The sequence below is a fragment of the Ambystoma mexicanum genome, chromosome 10 (genome assembly GCF_040938575.1).
Source record: "Ambystoma mexicanum isolate Mex_15411 chromosome 10, UKY_AmexF1_1, whole genome shotgun sequence".
Taxonomy (NCBI): domain Eukaryota; kingdom Metazoa; phylum Chordata; class Amphibia; order Caudata; family Ambystomatidae; genus Ambystoma; species Ambystoma mexicanum.
In genome coordinates this window covers 689,378,435-689,398,640 of record NC_090932.1, presented here as the reverse complement: position 1 = coordinate 689,398,640, position 20,206 = coordinate 689,378,435, and the positions used below count along the sequence as shown (strand labels likewise).

Genomic DNA, 20,206 nt, shown 5'->3' with positions numbered 1-20,206 from the left:
TACTAATCTCTCCTCTTGCCTCACCACCCGTCCCTCCTACACACTAGTATTCGCCTCCTCCACAGTGCTCCCCCATCCACAAAAATACTTTGCATCACACCGTCTCTCTAAATCAAACTCCTTTGACTTCCCTGGTTACCCTTCCCTTAATCTCCATCTTCTCCATACTCCTCTGCTTCATCCTACCTCTGTCTAGTCTCTTGGTTCTTTTGCTCCTGACTTGACCCCACACAAACAACCAACACCTTCTCCTGTTTCCTGTCCTCCACTGTATCCCCCGCCCCCTCCCTTCTCCATTGGCTACCTTCCTTTTCTGGTTCCATGTGCCAATCACTACTACCCTTTTCCCCTTTCTTGTATGCAGGTCCCCAGTCTTCCACAACGATGGCCCGCCAAGGTTTGACACTGACAAGGATACTATAATTTGTATCCCACAATCTTAGAATCCTCTGCTTTTCAGGAAAAATGACGAATGCACTGTATACAATGTGTTGGTTGTGTGTATGAGGTTGGTCCCCTCTATTCAAAGTGGATTCAGACCTGCCACAGGCCAAGGGATCAGTAGGTGACTTAAGATGATTAAAGCAAACTGATTTTGTTCAGTCCAGAATACAGCCGTTGGCACGAAGATGGGGATTGAACTACCTTAAGGATGCCTCTCATTTAAATCCGGCTTCAAAATATGTGTACTTGCTATGATCCATTGCAGAGTGGGGACTGATGTTTTGCAAGTAAGAAATGGTGCTCTGTGTCCATGTTGAGAATTGAGGGGGCAGGTGACTCTGTAGGCCTGGCTTGTAGCTTGCTACCTAGAATGTGTACACCTTGCAAGAATGTTGTATGGTTTGAGGAATATTAGCAGAAACTAATGCTAACTCCCAGTAAGACTGTGGTCCTAGGTGCAGGCCTAAGACTGGCACAGCCAGCATGGACATGATATATATATACTGGAATTAGTTGTGGGCAAAGGCATCATGAAAACGTGTTGGAAAATGGTCCTGTGCACTGTTGCTGACTTGCATCTATTATTTTCTTGTTACTTTGCTGCCATTCAAAATAGATTGTGTGGATTTTTAACACATTTTTCACAGAAAGTGCTATAAAATGCACCATTTTAACCCATTATTTAAGAAATGTTCTCTGGGGTGGAGAGAGGGACCCCCTGATGCCCACTTGTTTAGTTTGGGCTCCTTCGCTGCACTTGGTTGCTCCGACATATTAAGCACATACATTTACACCCCTCCAATTCAAAATTCACCAGTCGCCACTCGATCTATCTGGGCCCTCAAAATGGAGCCTAAGAAAAATCTCCTTAGTGATCATCATCATGCACTCACTGAATTTTGGATCCCTTCTTAGTAAGCCTCGGTCACCTAGTTACCCTAACTTTGTTTTTTCCATCCCAACCCATACCTTCCCCAAAATGACTACTTTTGAGTTGATTGGTGGCGTCACACTGATATCTGTTACAAAGAAGCATTTTGAAGTTGAGATTTGCTTCCAAATAAGACTTCCTTTCACCTCTTTAGTCCTTCTTTCTTCTCCCTACAATCTCCACCTCCAAATTCGCCCCGCCACTTTCTTTTGGTCGAGGTTCATTCTTGCATTCTTTTCTTTAAAAATGTCTTTTTGAAATGTGTTTGTCATATTATTCATTATATTTTGATTGTTTATGGAAGGCATTGAAGCAAAAACTTTGTGAAATAAAATGCACAGCTACATCTTATTTATTATTTTTGCTGTGCCACATGATTTAGAGCTAAAAGAAATGTCTAATGTTCACAATTATTATGACTTCCTTTGTTAATCAGGTTGTCTTTTGTTCCTTGAATAGATGGAATAGCTGGTGTTTCTTCAAGTGTAGCGTGAACTAGGGTTTGGGGCTCGGGAAGCAAGGGATTTTGGAAGAGCGAGTTGGATGTAATGCGGGCCCTGGCCCCCGAAAGCCTTGTGGACGATGCAGCGGGTCTTGAACTTGATCCTTGCAGCCACTGGGAGCCAGTGTAGAGATTTCAGGGTTGGAGAGATTCGGTCCCTGGGCTTGAGGCCAAGGATACGTCTCACAGTCCTGGTCTGGATTGGTTGAAGAGGGCAGACAGTAGAGGAAGGCAGATGGAGAAAGAGGCTGTTGCACTAGTCCAACCTAGAGAGAACCAGGGCTCTGGAGACAGTGAGCATCATGAGAAAAGGAAGAATACCTCTGAGGAGATGAAGCTGGTAGTGGGCCTTCATGGCAAGGTCCGTGATGTGCTGTGAGGAGAGAAAGAGAGTGGAGTCAAAAATGACACCAAGGTTTATTGCCTCACAAGAAGGCAAAGGAAGTGGGCCCAAGGAAGGCGGCCAGAGTGAGAGAGGGAAAGCAGGAGCAGGGGTCCCATTGAGAGGGATCTCAGTCTTACTGGCATTATGGCACAGCTCGTTGGAGGCGCACCAAACCTGAATCGTGGATAGACGGTCAAGAATGAGCAAAAGACGAGAGGAGGCTGACGTGTCATCTGCATAACACTGACAGTTAGGGGAGAAGGTAGAGATCAGGTGGCCCAAAGGGGCCAAATAAACATTGAAGAGCCAGGGCGAGAGGGTAGATCCCTGGGGGACACCACATGTGGAGAGAGGTGTTGGAGAGAAAGGACCCAAGTTGGACCTGAGAGAGTTGGTCCAGAAGCAAGGAGGTCAACCACTCCACGGCCTGATCCGTGATGCCCAGGTTCTCGCACAGTCGATTGATCAGGATGGCGTGATTGACAGTGTCAAAAGCAGAGGAAAGTTCAAGGAGGATGAGGACAGAAGGAAGGCTGGAATCCAGATTAGAGAGCAGATCTTCACGGGTGTTCAGGAGAGCAGTTTCTTTGCCTATGGCTGCTCTGAAGCCAGACTGATGCTCGTGAAGGCAACCAACAGATTCAGTACGTAGACTAAGCTGGGATATGGCCAGATTCTCCAGAGGTTTGCCCAGGAAAGCAGTGATAGAGATCGGGCGGTAGTTAGCTGGGCAGGTAGGATCGGCCATAGGCTTTTTAAGGAGGGGCAGCACAAGGGAATGCTTGAGGAGAGAGGGGAAAGATCCAGTGGCGAAAGAGTGATTGCAGAAATTGGCCAAGGCTGGTACGAGGGTGTGGTCCTTGATGGTTCTGGAGGAGCAAGGGCACACCTGTTTGGTCAACACTTTCATAGATTGAACTTGGCTAGTGACGTCATCAGGTGTTGTTGGAGGGAAAGGAGAGGGAGACGGGGGCCAGAGGGGGCCGGTGGAGGTGGAGAGGATATCCTGAGTTTTAGTGGTGAAGTGAGAAGCCAGGGCCCTATAGAGGGCCTGAAGGGAACAGGAGAGGTGGAGACTGCAAAAGGATTGACCAGTTCCTTGAAGATTTGTAAAGAGTTTGGCCGTGCTTCTAGAGGCCACAGAGATGCAGGATTGGATGTGGACTCTCTTCTTGGACAGGACAGAGTCTGTATTGCCTTTGGCGCAGGCGGCAGGCCAGTTTGTCAGAGGATGCGCCCAAAGCCTTCCGCTTCCTCTCAGCCGCACTGCACTTGGGTTTCAGGGCGGCAAGGTCATAGTGATAGTCCACCGCAGGAGTAGGAGGAGCAGAGAAAGTAGAGACAAAGCCATGGTAGTAATTAGACCCTGTTTCGAGGGGATTGTGTCCTCTGACATATTCCACATCTATGACAGGTAATGACCACAGCTGTGCTGCTTCGGAAAAAGTTTCAGCGTAGGCGTCCTGGGTCTATACGTTGTCCTTCGAGGGCCTCCGTCAAGGGTCGACGTCACCGGATGTTGTATATAGGACGCACTGTGCCCATAGCTTAAGTTCCTTTTTTTTACGCAAACGGGTTTGCTCGGAATCTCGGCGCGCTTGGTTCTTCTCCTTCGAGAACAATGTTTTCATCATCTTCTACCCTGAAGTCGGCTTTAAAAAATGTCGGGACTGCGGTTCCAAGATGTCCATCACGGACCCGCACAACGTCTGCCTCTGGTGCCTCTGCGAAAGCCACACCACCGATGACTGCCAGTCCCTGAAATGGAAGGCCTTGCGGGAACGGAAGAAGAAATGAACGGTAGGTAGGGTGTTTAAGCCCCATAAGTCGAAATCCGCTGGGCTGTCGACCGACGACCCGAGGGCTAACTCTCCGCGTGGGCGAAAGTCCAGGGGGTCTCGGTCTCGGAGTGGTTCCCGCCATTCCTCTGCCTCTTCTAGGCATTCTCGGAAGCAGCGTCACCGGTCGCCTTACCTGTCCTCGTCAGAGGACTCCGCCAGAAAGCGGTTGACTTGTCCCACCAAGTCTTCATCGCCGGCCGAATGGGTGGCATTCCACCAGCAGATGATTGCGATTTTCGAATCGCAAGGCACTGTTCCGTCCGTTCCTTTGAGAGAAGCCGTCAAGGAACGGGCTAGGGCCACCACTCGCACGCCTTCTGGGCTTGGGCGGTTGGCGTGATCATCGGGAGCCGTTGAGGTCCCGATCGGACAGGGTTGATCGCCATAGCCGTGCCTGATCCAGGTCCCGGTCCTCGACACCATTGAGACCGTCAGAACCTGTGAAGCCTTCCAAGAAGGCGTACACAATCGGCGCCATGTCTGTCGAGGGACTCTCTCGAGGCTCTGGCTTCGAAGAAGTCGTCGGCGCCGAGGCCGTCGAAGGACACTCTCGTGGCTCTGGCCTCGAAGCAGTTGTCAAAGTCATAGGCCCTCGGTCGATGCAGATTCCATCAACGCCGTTTGTGGAGGATTTGCCGGAGTTGCCCCGGAGGGCTGTGTAGACTCAGAGGAAGGCTCTCAGTAAGTCCATGAGGCCTGTTTTTGAGCCCTTCTCTGATCCTCCACCCAGATTGGATTTATTCCAACTTTTGGATTGTATTTCAGAGGTGGAAGAAGGGTCTGATGAGGAGATGGTTGTGCCTCCTGATGTCCCTGATGACCTGTTTTCTGGTCACAGTCAGATGGAAGAACTCCGTCAGACCTTGCATGATGCCAGTGGGCTTCACACCTCTCCGGAGGTGGAGTTTGGCAGGCCTGAGCCTGGTACGCATGCCAAATCCTCATATAGGTGTCATGTCGAGGGTGACTGAATACTTTGGGGGGGCGGGGGTCTGCTCCACCTGTTGATTTTCTGCAGGATATCCTGGACCAAGGTCCACCCACTGACTCGGTGTTGCCATTTCATCTGGCTTTGCCAAGAAGGGTGGCTGCGGCTTGGACTGCTCCAGAGAGTCTCCCGGCAGTGAATAAGTTGCTTCCGAAAAAATACCGTCCAGCCTGTGGTGACCCCTGCTACTTGTCGACGCACCCTACTCAGGAGAGTTTGGTGGTGAAGGCTTCTACGGCCCCCACAAAGCAGGTTGCGTACCCTACCATCCCTCCTGATAGGGACGATAAGCGCTTTGATTGTTGGGCGAAGAAGGTATTTTCATTTGGGGGTATGGCTTTGAAGGCAGCCAACTCCGTTTGCGCCTTGGCAAGATTCACTCACACTCTGTGGAATTGTGCATCTTTGGCGGCTGAGCATATTCCCAAAGGGGAGGAACGGGATGATTTTCTAGCTCTCGTGCTGGACGGCAAGGATGCCATGTGTGAAGCCGTTCAGTCGAGTTTGGACACGGCAGACTGTGTCAGTCGGTCCATGGCAGCGAGCACCGTGATACGCAGATTTGCGTGGTTGCGGACGTCGGGGTTTGCTCCTGATGTGCAATCCTGGCTTCTCAACATGCCCTTTGATGGTGTCCATCTGTTTGGCAGCAAGGCTGATGAGAGCCTTGAGAGGGTGCAGACCTCCAAAGTTGCAGCGAAGTCTTTGGGTGCTGCAGTACATCAACCTCTGCCTTTTCGTCCTAGGGGACAGCAATGGAGGGGAGGTTCCTTTCGGTACTACTCTTCCTTTGGTAGATCGAGAGGAGCTGCCAGTCAAAGGGGCCACCGTAGGAGTGCCAGAGGTGGAAAGCGAGGTACTTGAGGTGCCAAAGCCGCTCGGGCAGTTGCCTCTTTGCCCTCAGGCACTGCCGCAGCCGCGTCGGCTCAGTCATAAGGCCATGTCCCAGAGTTCGTCGGTTGGGGGCAGACTTGCGTAGCATCTTGGAGACTGGCGTGCCATTACTTCAGATGTGTGGGTCCTGGAATCATAACTCACTGCTACTGTTTCCCCTTTCGGCAGAGGCCTCACAACAATCCACCGGGGAAGCTCTCTTTGAAGATTCCCGATCCGCTCCTTGCGCAGGAAATCCTATCCCTGCCGGAGAAAGGCGCCATTGAACTGGTGCCTGTAGCGGAGAGGAACAAAGGATGGTATTCCCCTTATTTTTTGATCCCGAAAAAAGATGGGGGATTGGAGACCCATCATGGACTTGCGTTGGCTGAACAAGCTCCTCAGGAATGACAAGTTCAAGATGGTAACTCTTTCTCAAGTCCTCCAGGCCCTTCAACTTCAGGATTGGTTGGTGTCTCTCGACCTCAAGGATGCTTACTTTCATGTGTCGATTCATCCAAAGCACAGGAAGTACCTGAGGTTCGCGGTTGGCGACTCGCATTTTTAGTTTCGCTCCACCCCGAGGGTCTTCACCAAGCTGATGTTGGTGGTAGTGTATCTCAGGAAAGGGGGATTCATGTCTACCCCTACTGGACGATTGGTTGATCAGGGCACATTCTCCCGAGCAAACCCTGGATCATCTGTCCGTCACCTGCCATTCCCTTCACAAGCTGGGCTTCTCCCTCAATTTAAAGAATTCCCATTTGACACCTACCCAGCGGCTCCAATACATTGGAGCAGTGCCTGACACTTCCCTGGGGTTGTGCTCGCCTCCCCAGGTGAGGGCTCATCACATTCTGAAGATGGACACGTTTCAACGTGTAAGCAAATAAGCTCAAACACCAGGGCACACCTATGTTTTGGAAAAAAGATGGGTTTATGGTAACCTTTTAGAGATTAAGGTTTGTTTGAGGTGCGGGGGAGCAAAACTCAACCTTGGCAACTAGGTTGGATAAATGAGAGAACAAAAAGTGGTTGTTCCTAGAGATGTAGGAACTCCGTCCCCTGCACACTATCTAATATCTGTGGAGCAGATCAGTAATTTAGTGTAATTTATATATAATTTCACATTAACAATTTGATGCATTAAATGCAGTCCATAGTTCAGTTGGTGGGGCAGTAGGAGTAAATACCCAGTTCACAGGATTTCAGGTAAAAAACAATTCACAAATTTATTCATACAGTGTTTTTAGGCCCAACGCGTTTCGAGTATAAACTCTTCTTCAGGGTCAGAATCATATTTCACAAAATTCTAGCTTTGGAGAGCTTTGAGTTTCTATCTTTCACGGATGACCAGAGTTAGAGTGGATGATCAGCTCTTTGTTGGTTATGCTAGAAGGCGTTTAGGTCAGGCTGTTTCCAAGCAGACCATGTCTAGATGGATCATTTTGGCGATCTCTGAGTGTTACCGTTTGGCGGGAAAGGGCCCTCCAGTAGGCTTACAGGCTCACTCTACTAGGGGTATGGCGGCCTCCACTGCTCTACAGAGGGGCGTTCCGACTCACTATTCCTTGGACTCCATCCAGGGACAGGATTTGCCCTTGGCAAGGCAGTCCTCTATTCAGCGATTTGATTGGGTATTCTATTATTCTAAATTTATAAATGTATTTTTCCCACCTCCAGACGTTGGTACTGCTTTGGGAGTCTGTCATGGATGTGGAATACGTCGGAGGACACAATCCCCTCGGAGAACAAGTTACTTACCTTATCTGGCAACGTTCTTTCGATGGGATGTTCTGCCGATATATTCCACATCGAACCCTGCCAGCCTGCCCCTCTACAGAATTTCTTATGCGATTGCAGCTTACGTTTCCGCAAGGCTTTCTGCAGTCATACTGGCAGGAGATTGGTGCCACGTTGTGGGAAAAAACTACAACTGTGGCTACGGGCGCCGCGCGTCCTATATATAACATCCGGTGATGTCGACCCTCAACGGAGGCCCTCGAGGGACAACATATCGACGCAGGACGCCTACGCCGAAAAAACTTCCGAAGCAGCACAGCTGTGGTCATTACCTGTCATAGATGTGGAATACGTCAGAGGAACATCCCATCGAAAGAACGTTACCTTATAAGGTAAGTAACTTGTTCTTCTGTCTGATCCCCTTGGACTCTGATCTCCCCTAAGTATATTCGATAGGCTTTGACTTGATCCTTTTCTTTCTTGAGGGTCAACCCTTTCAAGTGCAAGATCCACAAGACCACATGATTCTGTTGTAAAGTTCTTCAAGGGTGCCAAGATGTCCTCTTAGAAATGAATCAGACTGAACATCCTAACTAGTGCGTGCATGGTAGGCTGAACCGCAGCAGATGATGGTAAACTGCAAAGGGTATGCAGTAAAAACAGGACGCATCCAAATTACGAAGGATATGAATCCCTAGATTCCATATGTAAATCGTTTTGGTAGTGTACTGCCAATCAATCAAATTTTGAGAACCATCTAGTTTTCCAAACTTGGTTAGTAGTTCTAAAATGTTTGTGTGATGATGCAAATGTTGGCAATTAACCTTCTACAATCTACACACATTGTTAAAGAGCCATCTGGTTTGCATACCAATGACTAATTGCCAAAGCTGCTAATATGCTCCTATTCTAGAAGGGGCTGGGAGGATAGCTTAGGGCTATATGTTTTGTCTTGGAAGGAAGAATCCTGTTCCCGCGCTTAGAGACTGGTCTCCAGTATTTAGCACACAATAAAGGATTAATTAGTTAATCACCTCCTAAACTATGCAGCTTCTCCAGGTTTGCCTTAAGGCTACCCCTGGCATTAAATGGTACATTTGTTCTCCAACGTTAGATATTTATAGAGTCTTGCTTGGAACTGTTCCACTTCGTCAGGCTGCAAAGATTCTTTACTTGGTAATGTAGACCTAAACCAGGAAGCATATTTTTGCAGGCTAACTGCATCATACGTCACATATTGGGCCCAACCTTAGGGGTAGCCAGCCTAAGCTCCCCCCGCCCCCAGATCCTTCTTTGGTAGAAAAAGTTTGATGTTAAACTTATGGAATCCTCATCAACTACTCCTCAGTTGTGTTTTTTCGACTTAAAGTATAATACGTTTTTCTGTCTTGTCATGTTGATTTTAATCAAACTTCCCCTAGGCACAGGTATGATTGAATATATCAGGATCTGGATCCGAGCTTGCATCAATACGTTTTATTTCGGTTCATTATGTACAAGCATAAAAGCATATGAAATGACAATAATACTTCAAACCTGAATAAGTTAAAGTAATATTACAGATCAGATTATATTATTAAAAAGAATAAAAATATAACGGTAGACCAATAAAATAATGAATGCAATGAAAATGTATCCGCAGTAATAACGTTTAAATTGATCATAAAGTATTAATACAGATGGGACAAAATCTAAAAGGGCCTATGTGCAGTATGGAGATCGTGCCAATAACAAAAATAATGGAGCTGGGCAATAATGAGTAAAGCACAGGTCTTGCAATATGAGAATCAAGGTTTTCCTTCTTAAATCTTTATAGCGCGGGCAGATAAATAGAAAAAATGCATGTGCGATTTAATGGCCGATGGTCAAAATGGACAAACAATTTGGTCGAAAGCACACTGCAATCTGCCCATAGTTACCTTTTAACGGTAAACTGTTAAAATTAGTGAATACGTTTATTCAGAAGATAATAATTTCATTTAAGCTATTAAATTGAAGCCAAGTTTTCAATGCCCAGCGTTTGACAAGGGGTAACCAATTGAAATACGGTTGACGTCCCATAGAGCTAGTTAAAGCATGGTTACTATTAGATTTTTTTTCTTTATGGTTATCGGTCCTCAGTACACCTATTCAGTATTGCGAGTTCTTCACTCTTTAAATACTAGATGTATCTAGTGTCCTCGGAACAGGAAGATTCTATATGGAAAATGTGCATGCTGTTTAGTTCCTTTTTCACATTTGAGGACCACAGTCTGCATTTTGCCCAGTCACATGTTTGCTATATGTTGGATTACCTTGCTTGATAATTGCCCAACACCCCGTCAATCAGAGCTATATAACAATTATTCTATTGAAAATCAAGCCACAGCTCTGTATGCTAAGAGAAGTTGGGCGTAGATTGCAGCAGGCCCAGTATATGCTTTCCAAACCTCTTCTGCACTGACTGTAGGATTTGGCCATTAGATATTCCCCTGATGGCTGCACCATACAGTGCAATTGAGCATGCTGCGATTCATACATCTTTAACATGTAATCAATAGGCTTAAACGTCATCCTTTTACTAAAGGTACAAGGTCCCCCTATTGCCTGCTTCATTTGTGTGGCCTTCTTAGTGACATGACTGAAATTGGACAGCGTTGGATGACATGTCAACTGTTTCCACCTTGGATCAAGTAGTCACCTGTTCCAAAACATCTTGAGGGGATTTCTTATTACTTGATGATTGCAGATTTATAGGCATTATTTTTCAGACCCAAGTTCTTCATGTAGTCAATATAGGTATCTAAAAGTATGTGTAACAATATTGGGGTTCTTGCTAACAGGACATAATCATCTGCATAGGCTAATCCTGGGATTTGAAGTCCCCAAACAGTGGTTAGACAAGTTCCTTGGGCACATAAACCCTCATATTAATTATTAATGAAAAGCTTCAATAACATTGGGGCCAATGTACAGCCTTGCCTGATTTGTTAGCGCCCGCCCCCCCTCGTTTCACAGAAGGGAAGGGAAAGGATGGTGACTGAATCATCAGAGTGGTATTGAACACAGGTTGTATTGTGAAGAACTGTACCTGGACTAGTTACCCCCTGCTTCTCGCCCCAAAAATGCCTGGGCTGCGTTCCGATCCTATCTGCCCGCCCTTCCCCTTGATCAATGACCCTATGAAAATCTGAAGAACAGCCCCCTTCTACTGCCCCACTCCAGTTATCAATGCCGTTTGTTCCTCAAGTACCACAAGATATATCACTGTTATCATGCAATGTAACTGTGTCTCTGGTGAAAATGATTGATTACTTTAACCACTGTACTCTGATAATTCTGCCAATAAAAAGAAGTAAAACCTTTTTTTTTAAAAAAAAGGACCGAGGCTGTATTATTTTCATGTATTTTTACCAGAAGCTTTAGAATGCATCATGGAAGACCCTAGTTAGCAAGCAATGGCCACAATTTTTCTATCAACGGAATGTAGGACTGTAACCAAGCATACTAGAACGGTTGTAGGTCAAATGATCGAAAAAAAGGATTGAATGGTAAAAGGATCGATTGAAAAGGATCGAAAACAAAAGGATTGAAATTTTTAAAATTTTTGTTTTTACATTTTTTTTTGGGGGGGGTCCCCCCCAAACCTCTGTTTTTGTCGTAAAAACCATTTTTTTAACTATACAAAAACCAACAAAAAATATATAGTTAAAAAAAATTCGATCCTTTTGTTTTCGGCCCTATTGCGTCGATCCTTTTACATTCAATCCTTTTACATTCGATCCTTTAACTGGACACCTACTAGAACCTGGTCACCACTCGGTACAAATTCAAACATTGATGCTGGGAACCAACTTAATTTACAAAACCCAGTTGAACTGGGGCCAAGATATGGTTTCCTTAGGACTATTTGCGTTTTACCAAAACCGTTAAAGAAAAATGTAATTGAGATATTGGATGGTAACTACCTGGACTCATCCTCGCCCCTTTTTTATAGACTGAAAAAATGACTGCCTTTCCCCATGAAGCGGGAAATTCATTAGAAGCAACCATAGCATACAAAACAATACATAAGGGTTAGCAGGTCGGGGGACAATATAGTAAAAGTCTTCTAGTAGAGACTCATCACCTTGCTCTTTTTTCAACTTGAGAGAAACAGTTGCTGGATACCACCTCTTTCATAGCAAGTTTAGAAATTCTGTGATGATCCAAACTTCTCGTTTCATTATGAAATATTATGGATTCCACTTGAACATCATATAGAGATGAAAAATGTAACTGCCACTAATCACATGAGATATTGTTTTCTTTCTGTTAAATTCAGCTTGGACCATTAACACTAATATTCCAAAGTGAAGTCCCATGTTTTCTAAATGAATGCATTCCTCCAATTGAAGTAGATTCTGTCTACATGGTTTCCCTTTTTGCGCAATCCGAGGCCCTAGGGATTTCCTTTTTCAAAGCCTTTCAGCTAAGACTTCTTAAGATCAGATTTTTATGGTTAACAGTCTCTACTGAAAGTCTTAAATATTACTCCGAAGTTATTCAAATGTATTTGAGCAGGAGTATAATCTTATTCAGTCTCTGCAACAAAGGTCAATTAAAAAAACATTAACAGAATGGGGTAACGCATTTGTCTTGGAAGCAAGACAACGCAGAGCAACACGGGTTTGAATCCTGGTCTTCTGCTTCAAAACCGTCCCCATTATTATAAAATAACTATTATTATTATTATGAGATTTTGCAATAAACCTATTCCAACGCTTATTCGTACTTCAACCTGTGTTTGGAAAAGAGAGCCTTCCTTCTAGAATTTCTGATTTATCTAGTGTGCTTGAATTCGGAGGTACTGCCGCTGTGAGAATGAATGTTGCATGTTCCCTGTCAGGCCAGGGGTCACTGTTGGATCACAACTCAGTTCTATTCTGATATAATAATAAGAAAATAGGCTGTGCGAGATCTTACAGCAGGCTCACTAATAAAACCAAGGCTCACTAATAAAACTCAGAAATTCCATGTATTCCAACTTCAGTCCCAGCCCAGCTACATTGCAGGGCCGGAATAGTGTACCTCTGTAACAAACATCTTCCTCAAAGATCCTCATTAGAAATGCTTGTACTACCCTCTCCTTAATTATTTACCTGAAGAACATGATCTATACCAGTCTTTTCCTCGGAGGACCTGAAAGGATCACTGCAGGTAAATGTGCCTCTTCATCCATGAGGGTGCCGTTGTGTCCTCGGGAGACGAGGCGGTGAGGACATTCTAGCAATGTTGTGCAGCTCCTCACACAAGGTACAGGCCCTCCATGGAAAAGGGCTCAACTGCTTGATAAAAGGTCCAAGATAAATCCACATTCTAAGGTAGTGAGGGCTTCAAATCAGCCCAGGAATCATGGCTATTATCCTGTTAAAATGTGCTGGCATCAAAAGCAAAGATCGTCTACACATGGGTGCTTCTGTAACTGTGTCCGTGAGGAAGCCGTTGAATGAAAGTGACGATAATCCACACCCATCAGCAAGCACATCCGCAGGGCCTCCAGTCATCACGTTACCAGTTGGTGAGATGAAATTGGCCTGTCAGCAGTTTTTTCACAGTACACAGTCCACTGTGTCACCATGAAGGGGAAAGCCTGTGCATGCCTCGTCCATGGGGAAGTTTCAGAGTGTGTATAAGAGCTGTCCATGACAAAGCTGTTTGCACCTGCACAGTCCGCGCTAGGTAGACTGCCGCCAACTAAAGAGGGGATGAAAGTATATGAGTAGGACCTGCTCTCGAACACATATGGTTAATTGGATAATGAGAAGGGGGGGAAAACGTCCTGTGATGTTACTGATCCACTGTTAATGATGGAAAAGCCTTTGACAGGGACCCACCTGCAGAACCAATCAAGAACATTCATCTTGGCAGGGAAGGATCTTGAAGACTGGCAACTCCTTGTTGAGGGTTGCATTGACTCTCACCCTCAAATGGACAATGATGACAAGGACCCATACTGCTGAGATGACCCTTTCGCATCAGAAATTCCCCAGGATGATAAAGGTGAGTAGCAAGACTTTGTGATATAAATTCAGGATCGGACTCCACCAATACCTTCAGCGTCTCCTCCAGATGACCTTGCCGCTTCTCACCCCATGATTGCCAAGGACGTGGCCATGTTGGATTTAGAAGCCCCCGCAGAGAAGAATGAAAGGAGCAGGAAAACAGAGTATGACGACTACCCAAGCCTTGAGGAGATATGGTACATGGGCGCAAAAGGCTAATACAAACCATGCTCATTCTTACTCTAGCATCGGAAATGCACAAAAAATACAAGGCAGTGGACTCTGCACCCTTATACTTGATGGGCCATACCAAACAAGACTCTGTCACTGTAACAGTTTGCACACATGTTGCCCGCCTGACGGTCAACCTTGACGTCGAAGGAAGGAGGCCCTAGGGAAACAGTCTCTTCCACCAAGTACCTTATTTTCACAGCTGCCGATGCATATGAAGTAGTGTGTGCTATGGCTGCAAAAATGTGGTACCAGATGGCAGAACTGGCACAAGACCTTCCACAGGATCAGCAAGTCGCAGCATTAATGAATGGAGTAAGCACCCACCAAAGAAATTACATTATAGGATGCTTACTGTTTCTGCACCTCTCTCACATAGAATAACTGTTAAAAAAAAAATATATCCAAGCTCTTTCTGCTGCTTCACATGTAGGACTCATTGATGCTCGACAAGGCCCAGAAGTTCACCTGGAAAGATGTACTGTTCTCCCTAGGATACATAAGTGCTAAGGTTGCTAGACCACCATATTCCGCTGCCTTCCCGGGTATGAAACTTCCTTGGTTTAAGGCTTTGTTAGTTCTTTTCTTCTAGATGGAAGAGCCCTAAACTCCTGTTTGTTAGTTCTCTGCAGCATGAAAGGGGGCGAGCACACGGGCATCCGTGGTTCTTCTGTCTCTTTTTAAAATTAATTATTTAAAGGTTTTCTGTAATCCTGCTACAGGAACCCTGGATTAAAGAATCAGTAAAAAACAATGTTCATGGATGAACTAGAGCTAGTGAGTTGATAACTCATTTTTAGACTAAACGGTAACTTTCCTTTGGCATGTGACATACAGGTTGAGAACAGGGCTAACAAAGACTTTAAATGGCATAAGTCGACAGGAAGCTTTTTTGTTACAGGAACTCTATAATGGAAATAAAAGTAATTGCTGATTTACAGCTACAAGATGGAAGTTATACAAAGGAGACTTGAACAAAAAAATCATGATACTTCATTAGTTCATTGCTTGATATAAGAGCATACATGTAAATACATAAAATGGCATATGTTATAATTATTAAACTTACAAACTATGTGCAATACAGCTCTCATGTCAAAAATAGCCTTTAGCAGATCCATTAGTTTCAATTACATCAATGTATCCCAGCACACAGTTTGTATCCCATGTAGCACACTAACTTAATTCTTAATTGTTTTCACCTGTGCTACATTCATAGGGCTTCTTTTTATACTCTGAACTGTACTAAAGCAGTGTGTTTGTTTCTTACATCACCATTGGTCACTAAGAAACGCATGCATTTTTTTACAGTTAACATTTTTAAATCTCCCACATGATTTCAAATATTCTCTTCTTTCCAGTTGTTTGTCCCGTTATCTGGGTCACAAGTGCACATTTGTCTTCCTTGTTGGAGCACTGTGACAGCCAACTCTTCTTTACAAGCAATGACTTACATTTATGTGTATTTTTGTGAATAGGTGAAGCAAAAAACCTGCTCCCCTACTCTGGACCCAACAAGATGAGAGATTCCTTCTGCACAGTAAATTTGGACCAAGAAGAGGTTTTTCGTACAAAGGTGGTTGAAAAATCTTTAAGGTAATCGGCGCTAGTTTTGAATTACTTATTTTGTTTTCTGGATGTTTTACAGTCTGGCAACTTTGAGACCGTCATTTTCAAGTCTTGGGGCTTGGGGGGAGGAGGAAAAGACAAGCATGTGTTGTCAAGTAGTTGCTCACTGTGCTGTGTGTAAAATAAATAAATAAATACAAAAAAAAATGAATTCAAAAAAGAAAATAGTGTAATGCGTCAAGGATTATTATTTTTCCTATATTTATCGTCTGGATTCATTCAGTCGGTTTAAGAATGCCTTAAATGTAATGTTTTGGCTTTGGGAATATAAATTAGGTTAGCAGGGCTGTGAATAAGGCCTACATACGATTTACGGATATTGTATTAATGCACAGAACAAAGTGTGCCGAAAGCCCTAAAAGTTGCATGCAGGTTTTTGTTCTGTTGCTTGAATTCTTCCACCTTGGTGAAGTCTTTACTTGAACCAACATAAAGAGTAATGTTGAAGGTATGTTTCCGAAATGCTCACTTCAATAAGTGCATTTATTTCCTCTCCAGTGTCTGTAAGCTGGGGACGATTGGCCCTAGAAATAAGTGGGCTATTTGGCAATTAAAGGAGAGCATAAGTGAATGATGCTTTGTGTCTCTTTGCATATTGATCATATGTCTGTATGGGTCTCTTTTGTGTTCACATAAGGGTTTATCATTCCAGAGCTAAGCAAAGAAAAAAACATGTAATAGATAATTGGACTAGTAAACTTGTTATCTTAAATTTCAAACTTTTATTTAGGATCCCTCAATTAAAATAAATTATTTCAGCATACTCGAAACACAATACAGAACAAGAGAATTAAATGCCTATTTAACCTCTGTAAATAATACCAAAGGCATTTAATGTCAACCTCCTCCTACGGATCGCTCACTGAAACCCTGCCTAAAGTCTCCTCCCAGGTGGCCAGGAAAAGGCAGACACTTCCTGAGAGAGACTTTGGGGGCGTTGTACTGCGGGAGGATCACCTTGGAGGGGACAAGGCCCAGAGTGGCAGGAGATCCCGTGGGATGAGACACAGTATGTGCCCTTTGAAAGGGAACCCCTTTCCAATTTGTGAAAGCAGGTAATGGCTTGTTGCCATTATAATGCATCTGATCCACAAACATAATCTATGACTTTGGTCAAAAATACCATGAAACCTGAACAAACTTTAATAACGGAGACCTCTTTCAAGGTGCCTCAGGATAAAAACCCTCCCTACTTCCAAAGGTATAAGGTAAAAGGATCTAGCAAGATTGCCTTAAGTCAATTGTATTACTCTTTAACAACCAATTCTAAAGGCTTATCTCTTAATGATTTTAAGAGGAATAAGTCCACCCTTAAAACCAAGAAATTGCTTAAAAGACCTAACTTTGTTGTTGGAGACTACGAGTCCCATATTCCCATGATTACTGGGTTGAGGAAGAGGACTGAAGAGGCATGCAGTAGTAGTAGTCTGGCAATTAAGCCTAACAGCGCAAACCTGAAGAAACCTGGGAGGCATAAATGGCCCCCTCAGGTGCAGGCAATGAGAAGGAGCTGGAACTGTGACTGGAGTGTGATGTAGTAGTAGAAGCAGAAAGACAAAGGCATGGAGCTGGCAAACCAAGCAGAAGTGGGAGAACCAGAGGGACGCCAGAAATGTGGATGAAGTAGATTTCACCTGTTTCTTTCTGACAGAGTCCTCTTTCCCCAAACTCTGAAGTGCAGAGGCTGCACAGCGGAAGACTTACTGGAAGGCTCCTTCCCCATGTGAGCCTGATTGCCGTGGTTGCTGTGCTGTGAAGGAAACATGTTGGAGACCAAGGCGAGGAGCTGCAGGTGAGCTGTGGGCCTCGGGAGCGAGAGTAGCTCCTTTTGTCAAGTGGCCGGACCGTAGACATCTTCAGAAAGGAAGGGTGAGTGTCCCTGGAAAGCGAGAAGCTGTAGAAGTTGTGGCCGAAGTTGTGGAAGTTGTGCGACCTGCAGAACAAGGATTACAGAAGCCGGTGAGTCAAACCTGGCATTCAGATTCCTTATACGAGCACTGCTGGCCACAGTATGCAGTCCTATCTTCACAATTTTTTAACAATGGTGCAATGAGAAAGTCGCACTCAAGTGTGATTGGTAAAGGATCTTTTCACTCGTGTGAAGAGCAAACGCCACAGAAAGCCATTCTTGAATACTTTGAACGCTGTACAATATGAAGAAGTGGTTGTGTGTGTGCCTAATTTCACTTTTGAAAGAAAGAGTGATCTTTACATCTTTATTCCCGTGAACCCTAATTGCTTATACAAGGAGTAAAGCATTTAAATATTGGATCTACAGTTCGAGTGAGCAAGCATTGCGCACGCCAAGAGCATTCCCCTATTAAGACTGAAAGCCTTTCTAAAAGTCAGAAAACGAACTTACTCTGTGAGCCTAATAGTTTAACCTTGCCTAAGATGCAAGTGTGCAGGCATCACCTAGAGCAAAGAGAGTGGAACCAAGGCTTTTGGGTAATTGTTTTGGCTAACATCTGGCAGAGAGAAGGCAACATTGGGGAATGGAGCTTGCTGCTCATGAGTATTATTTGAAGTTGACACAATCTATATTGCCAAAGACTTTAAGCAACAGAGAAAAGTGGGTAATACAGGCACACTTAAGTTGTGGTCATGGCAGACCGACCAAAAAGGCAAAGAGGCTGCCCCTTTTGAAGAGAGATATTCAGAGGAAGAGTTGTTTGCTTGCTTGGTAGAAGGGTGTTGGAGTGCCTTCACCTCAATCTTGTCTGTACTAAACATTATTTTGAATCACAAAATACTGAAACTGTGGTGGTATATCTGGTTGTCAGTAGATGCAACATTTCAGTAGCCTAAGTGAAGTGGAGAACTGTGAGGCAAAGGAGACTGTTCTCATGGTAAACACGAGTAGAAGTCAAGTTATTGAAGTAGAAGCAGCAGCACTGTGAATGCATACTGACAAATATACCTATTGTGAATCCCAATCTTGTAACAAATGACATACTCTTAACCAAGAACTATGTTTAACTGACAGTTGTAGAGGTTGCATTTCTTGTGAACTGTGGCAACTCTTCTTGGAATACTGGAAGTGGTGACAAAGCATCATGGCTGGGTTTACCATTGGTGCTGTTCTGAGGAAATGGAAAGTCCATATTTCACCAAGGTGAAAAATTAGCTATTGTTGAAACTTTGGTTAACAAAACGTACTTTGACGTTGAAACATTAAGAACTGATTTGAGACAGTTTTACCTACAATCATTTCCTTATTTCTTTCTTTGGTTGAACATTGGAGCAGAATTCTCTGTGAATCCTGGGTGAAGAGAACACACCTAGGTTATTAAAAGGTTATCACAAAACTTGTATATGTTTGTTATTTTGATTGCCATATATTTTCCTGGTGCATTTGTTTAGTGTGAGGGCCAAATATCCTGTGTTTGAGTTTTTCCCTTTAGCTTTGGGTAGGCAGGGAAATCCTCAACATAGTAGGCATATTCATTTATACCTTTTAATACAAATGGCATCTTTTGAACAATCATCAAACAGTTGTCCGCCTCGCATTGCTGACCCCTCCAACTCTTTACACAGAATATAAAACCAATAAACAATACACAAATTATTTTAAATTGTTACAGTTTATAGCAAACCTTACATTATTTATAAAACTAACAAAAAAAAAGTGTAACACAATCATAATTATAACTTTATATCGAACCAAATCGCAGCTAGTGAATCCTGTCACATTCAATTAGAACATTCATAAAATGTGGTGACCTTTTCCTTTAAAAGTATTTTTATGTGCTTTCCGAACTGGTGCCACTGCTAAAATAAGGGAAATTCAGAACCCTTTTAAAATTCAAATCCAAAACACTTCTGCATGCAAGTTGCCTGGAGAATGTATGACGTGTTTAACATGTCTAACCCCTTAAATCCTTGTCATGCCAATCTAGAAATGAATGCCCAAGTGTTTCCACAACACCAATTTTTTTGCAAAACATACACAAGCCATCTCTCTTGAGTGCCGTCTATGAATGCCCATTATCGCTAGTTCCTAGAAAGTTGCATAAAATCCCGGTGTCCATCTATCCAGAATTCTTTTTACTTAGTTTTGAACATTTTTGTATTGGGGATAGGATTTTTGATATTCCATAGGAAGCTTCATTCACACAATGTAGTCAAGGTTCTTACAAATGTCATACGAATGAAATATATCCTTTAGGATGTGACGTATCCGAGAAGATCATCCCCTCTCCCCAAAGATGAGCAACCGCTTTTGGGGCTAGAGAGTTGATACCCCTATGCTTACCACCCCCTAGGAGACCGGGTAAGCGGGAAGCCTCTGGTAGTGGCACCCCCACCCTCTTAGGGGACCTGACCTCAGAGAGAGGAACAACACACTTAGCACCTTCTAGGGGTATGTAGGAGATAAGGTACAGGATAACACTGAGACTCCTTTAATGGCTGGCTGTGCTTGTGATACAAACTTTGCTCAGTCCTTATGGGAAACAGCAGCGCGATGAAAATAAGTCTCCTTGAGGCACGTTGTTACGGAGAATTCTCTTATAAGGCTAATTTCCCAAACCTAGTGAGTCCCCCAGCAGCTTTGCTGTATTTTTTTTTTTTCTCCTGCTAAGAGTGAGACTCTTTTTCTCCCACTCTTGGGCATG

At 44.2% G+C, this 20,206-nt stretch overlaps 1 protein-coding gene across 1 annotated transcript in view; it reads left to right on the top strand.

Annotated features, from left to right (window-relative positions):
• Nucleotides 1-20,206, top strand: part of RASA2 (RAS p21 protein activator 2) — a 1,321,178-nt gene that overhangs the window by 176,475 nt on the left and 1,124,497 nt on the right. The window contains exon 2 of the mRNA XM_069618287.1: nucleotides 15,440-15,557. Within this exon, the coding sequence (XP_069474388.1) occupies nucleotides 15,440-15,557 (118 nt within the window). The remainder of the gene's footprint in view (nucleotides 1-15,439; nucleotides 15,558-20,206) is intronic.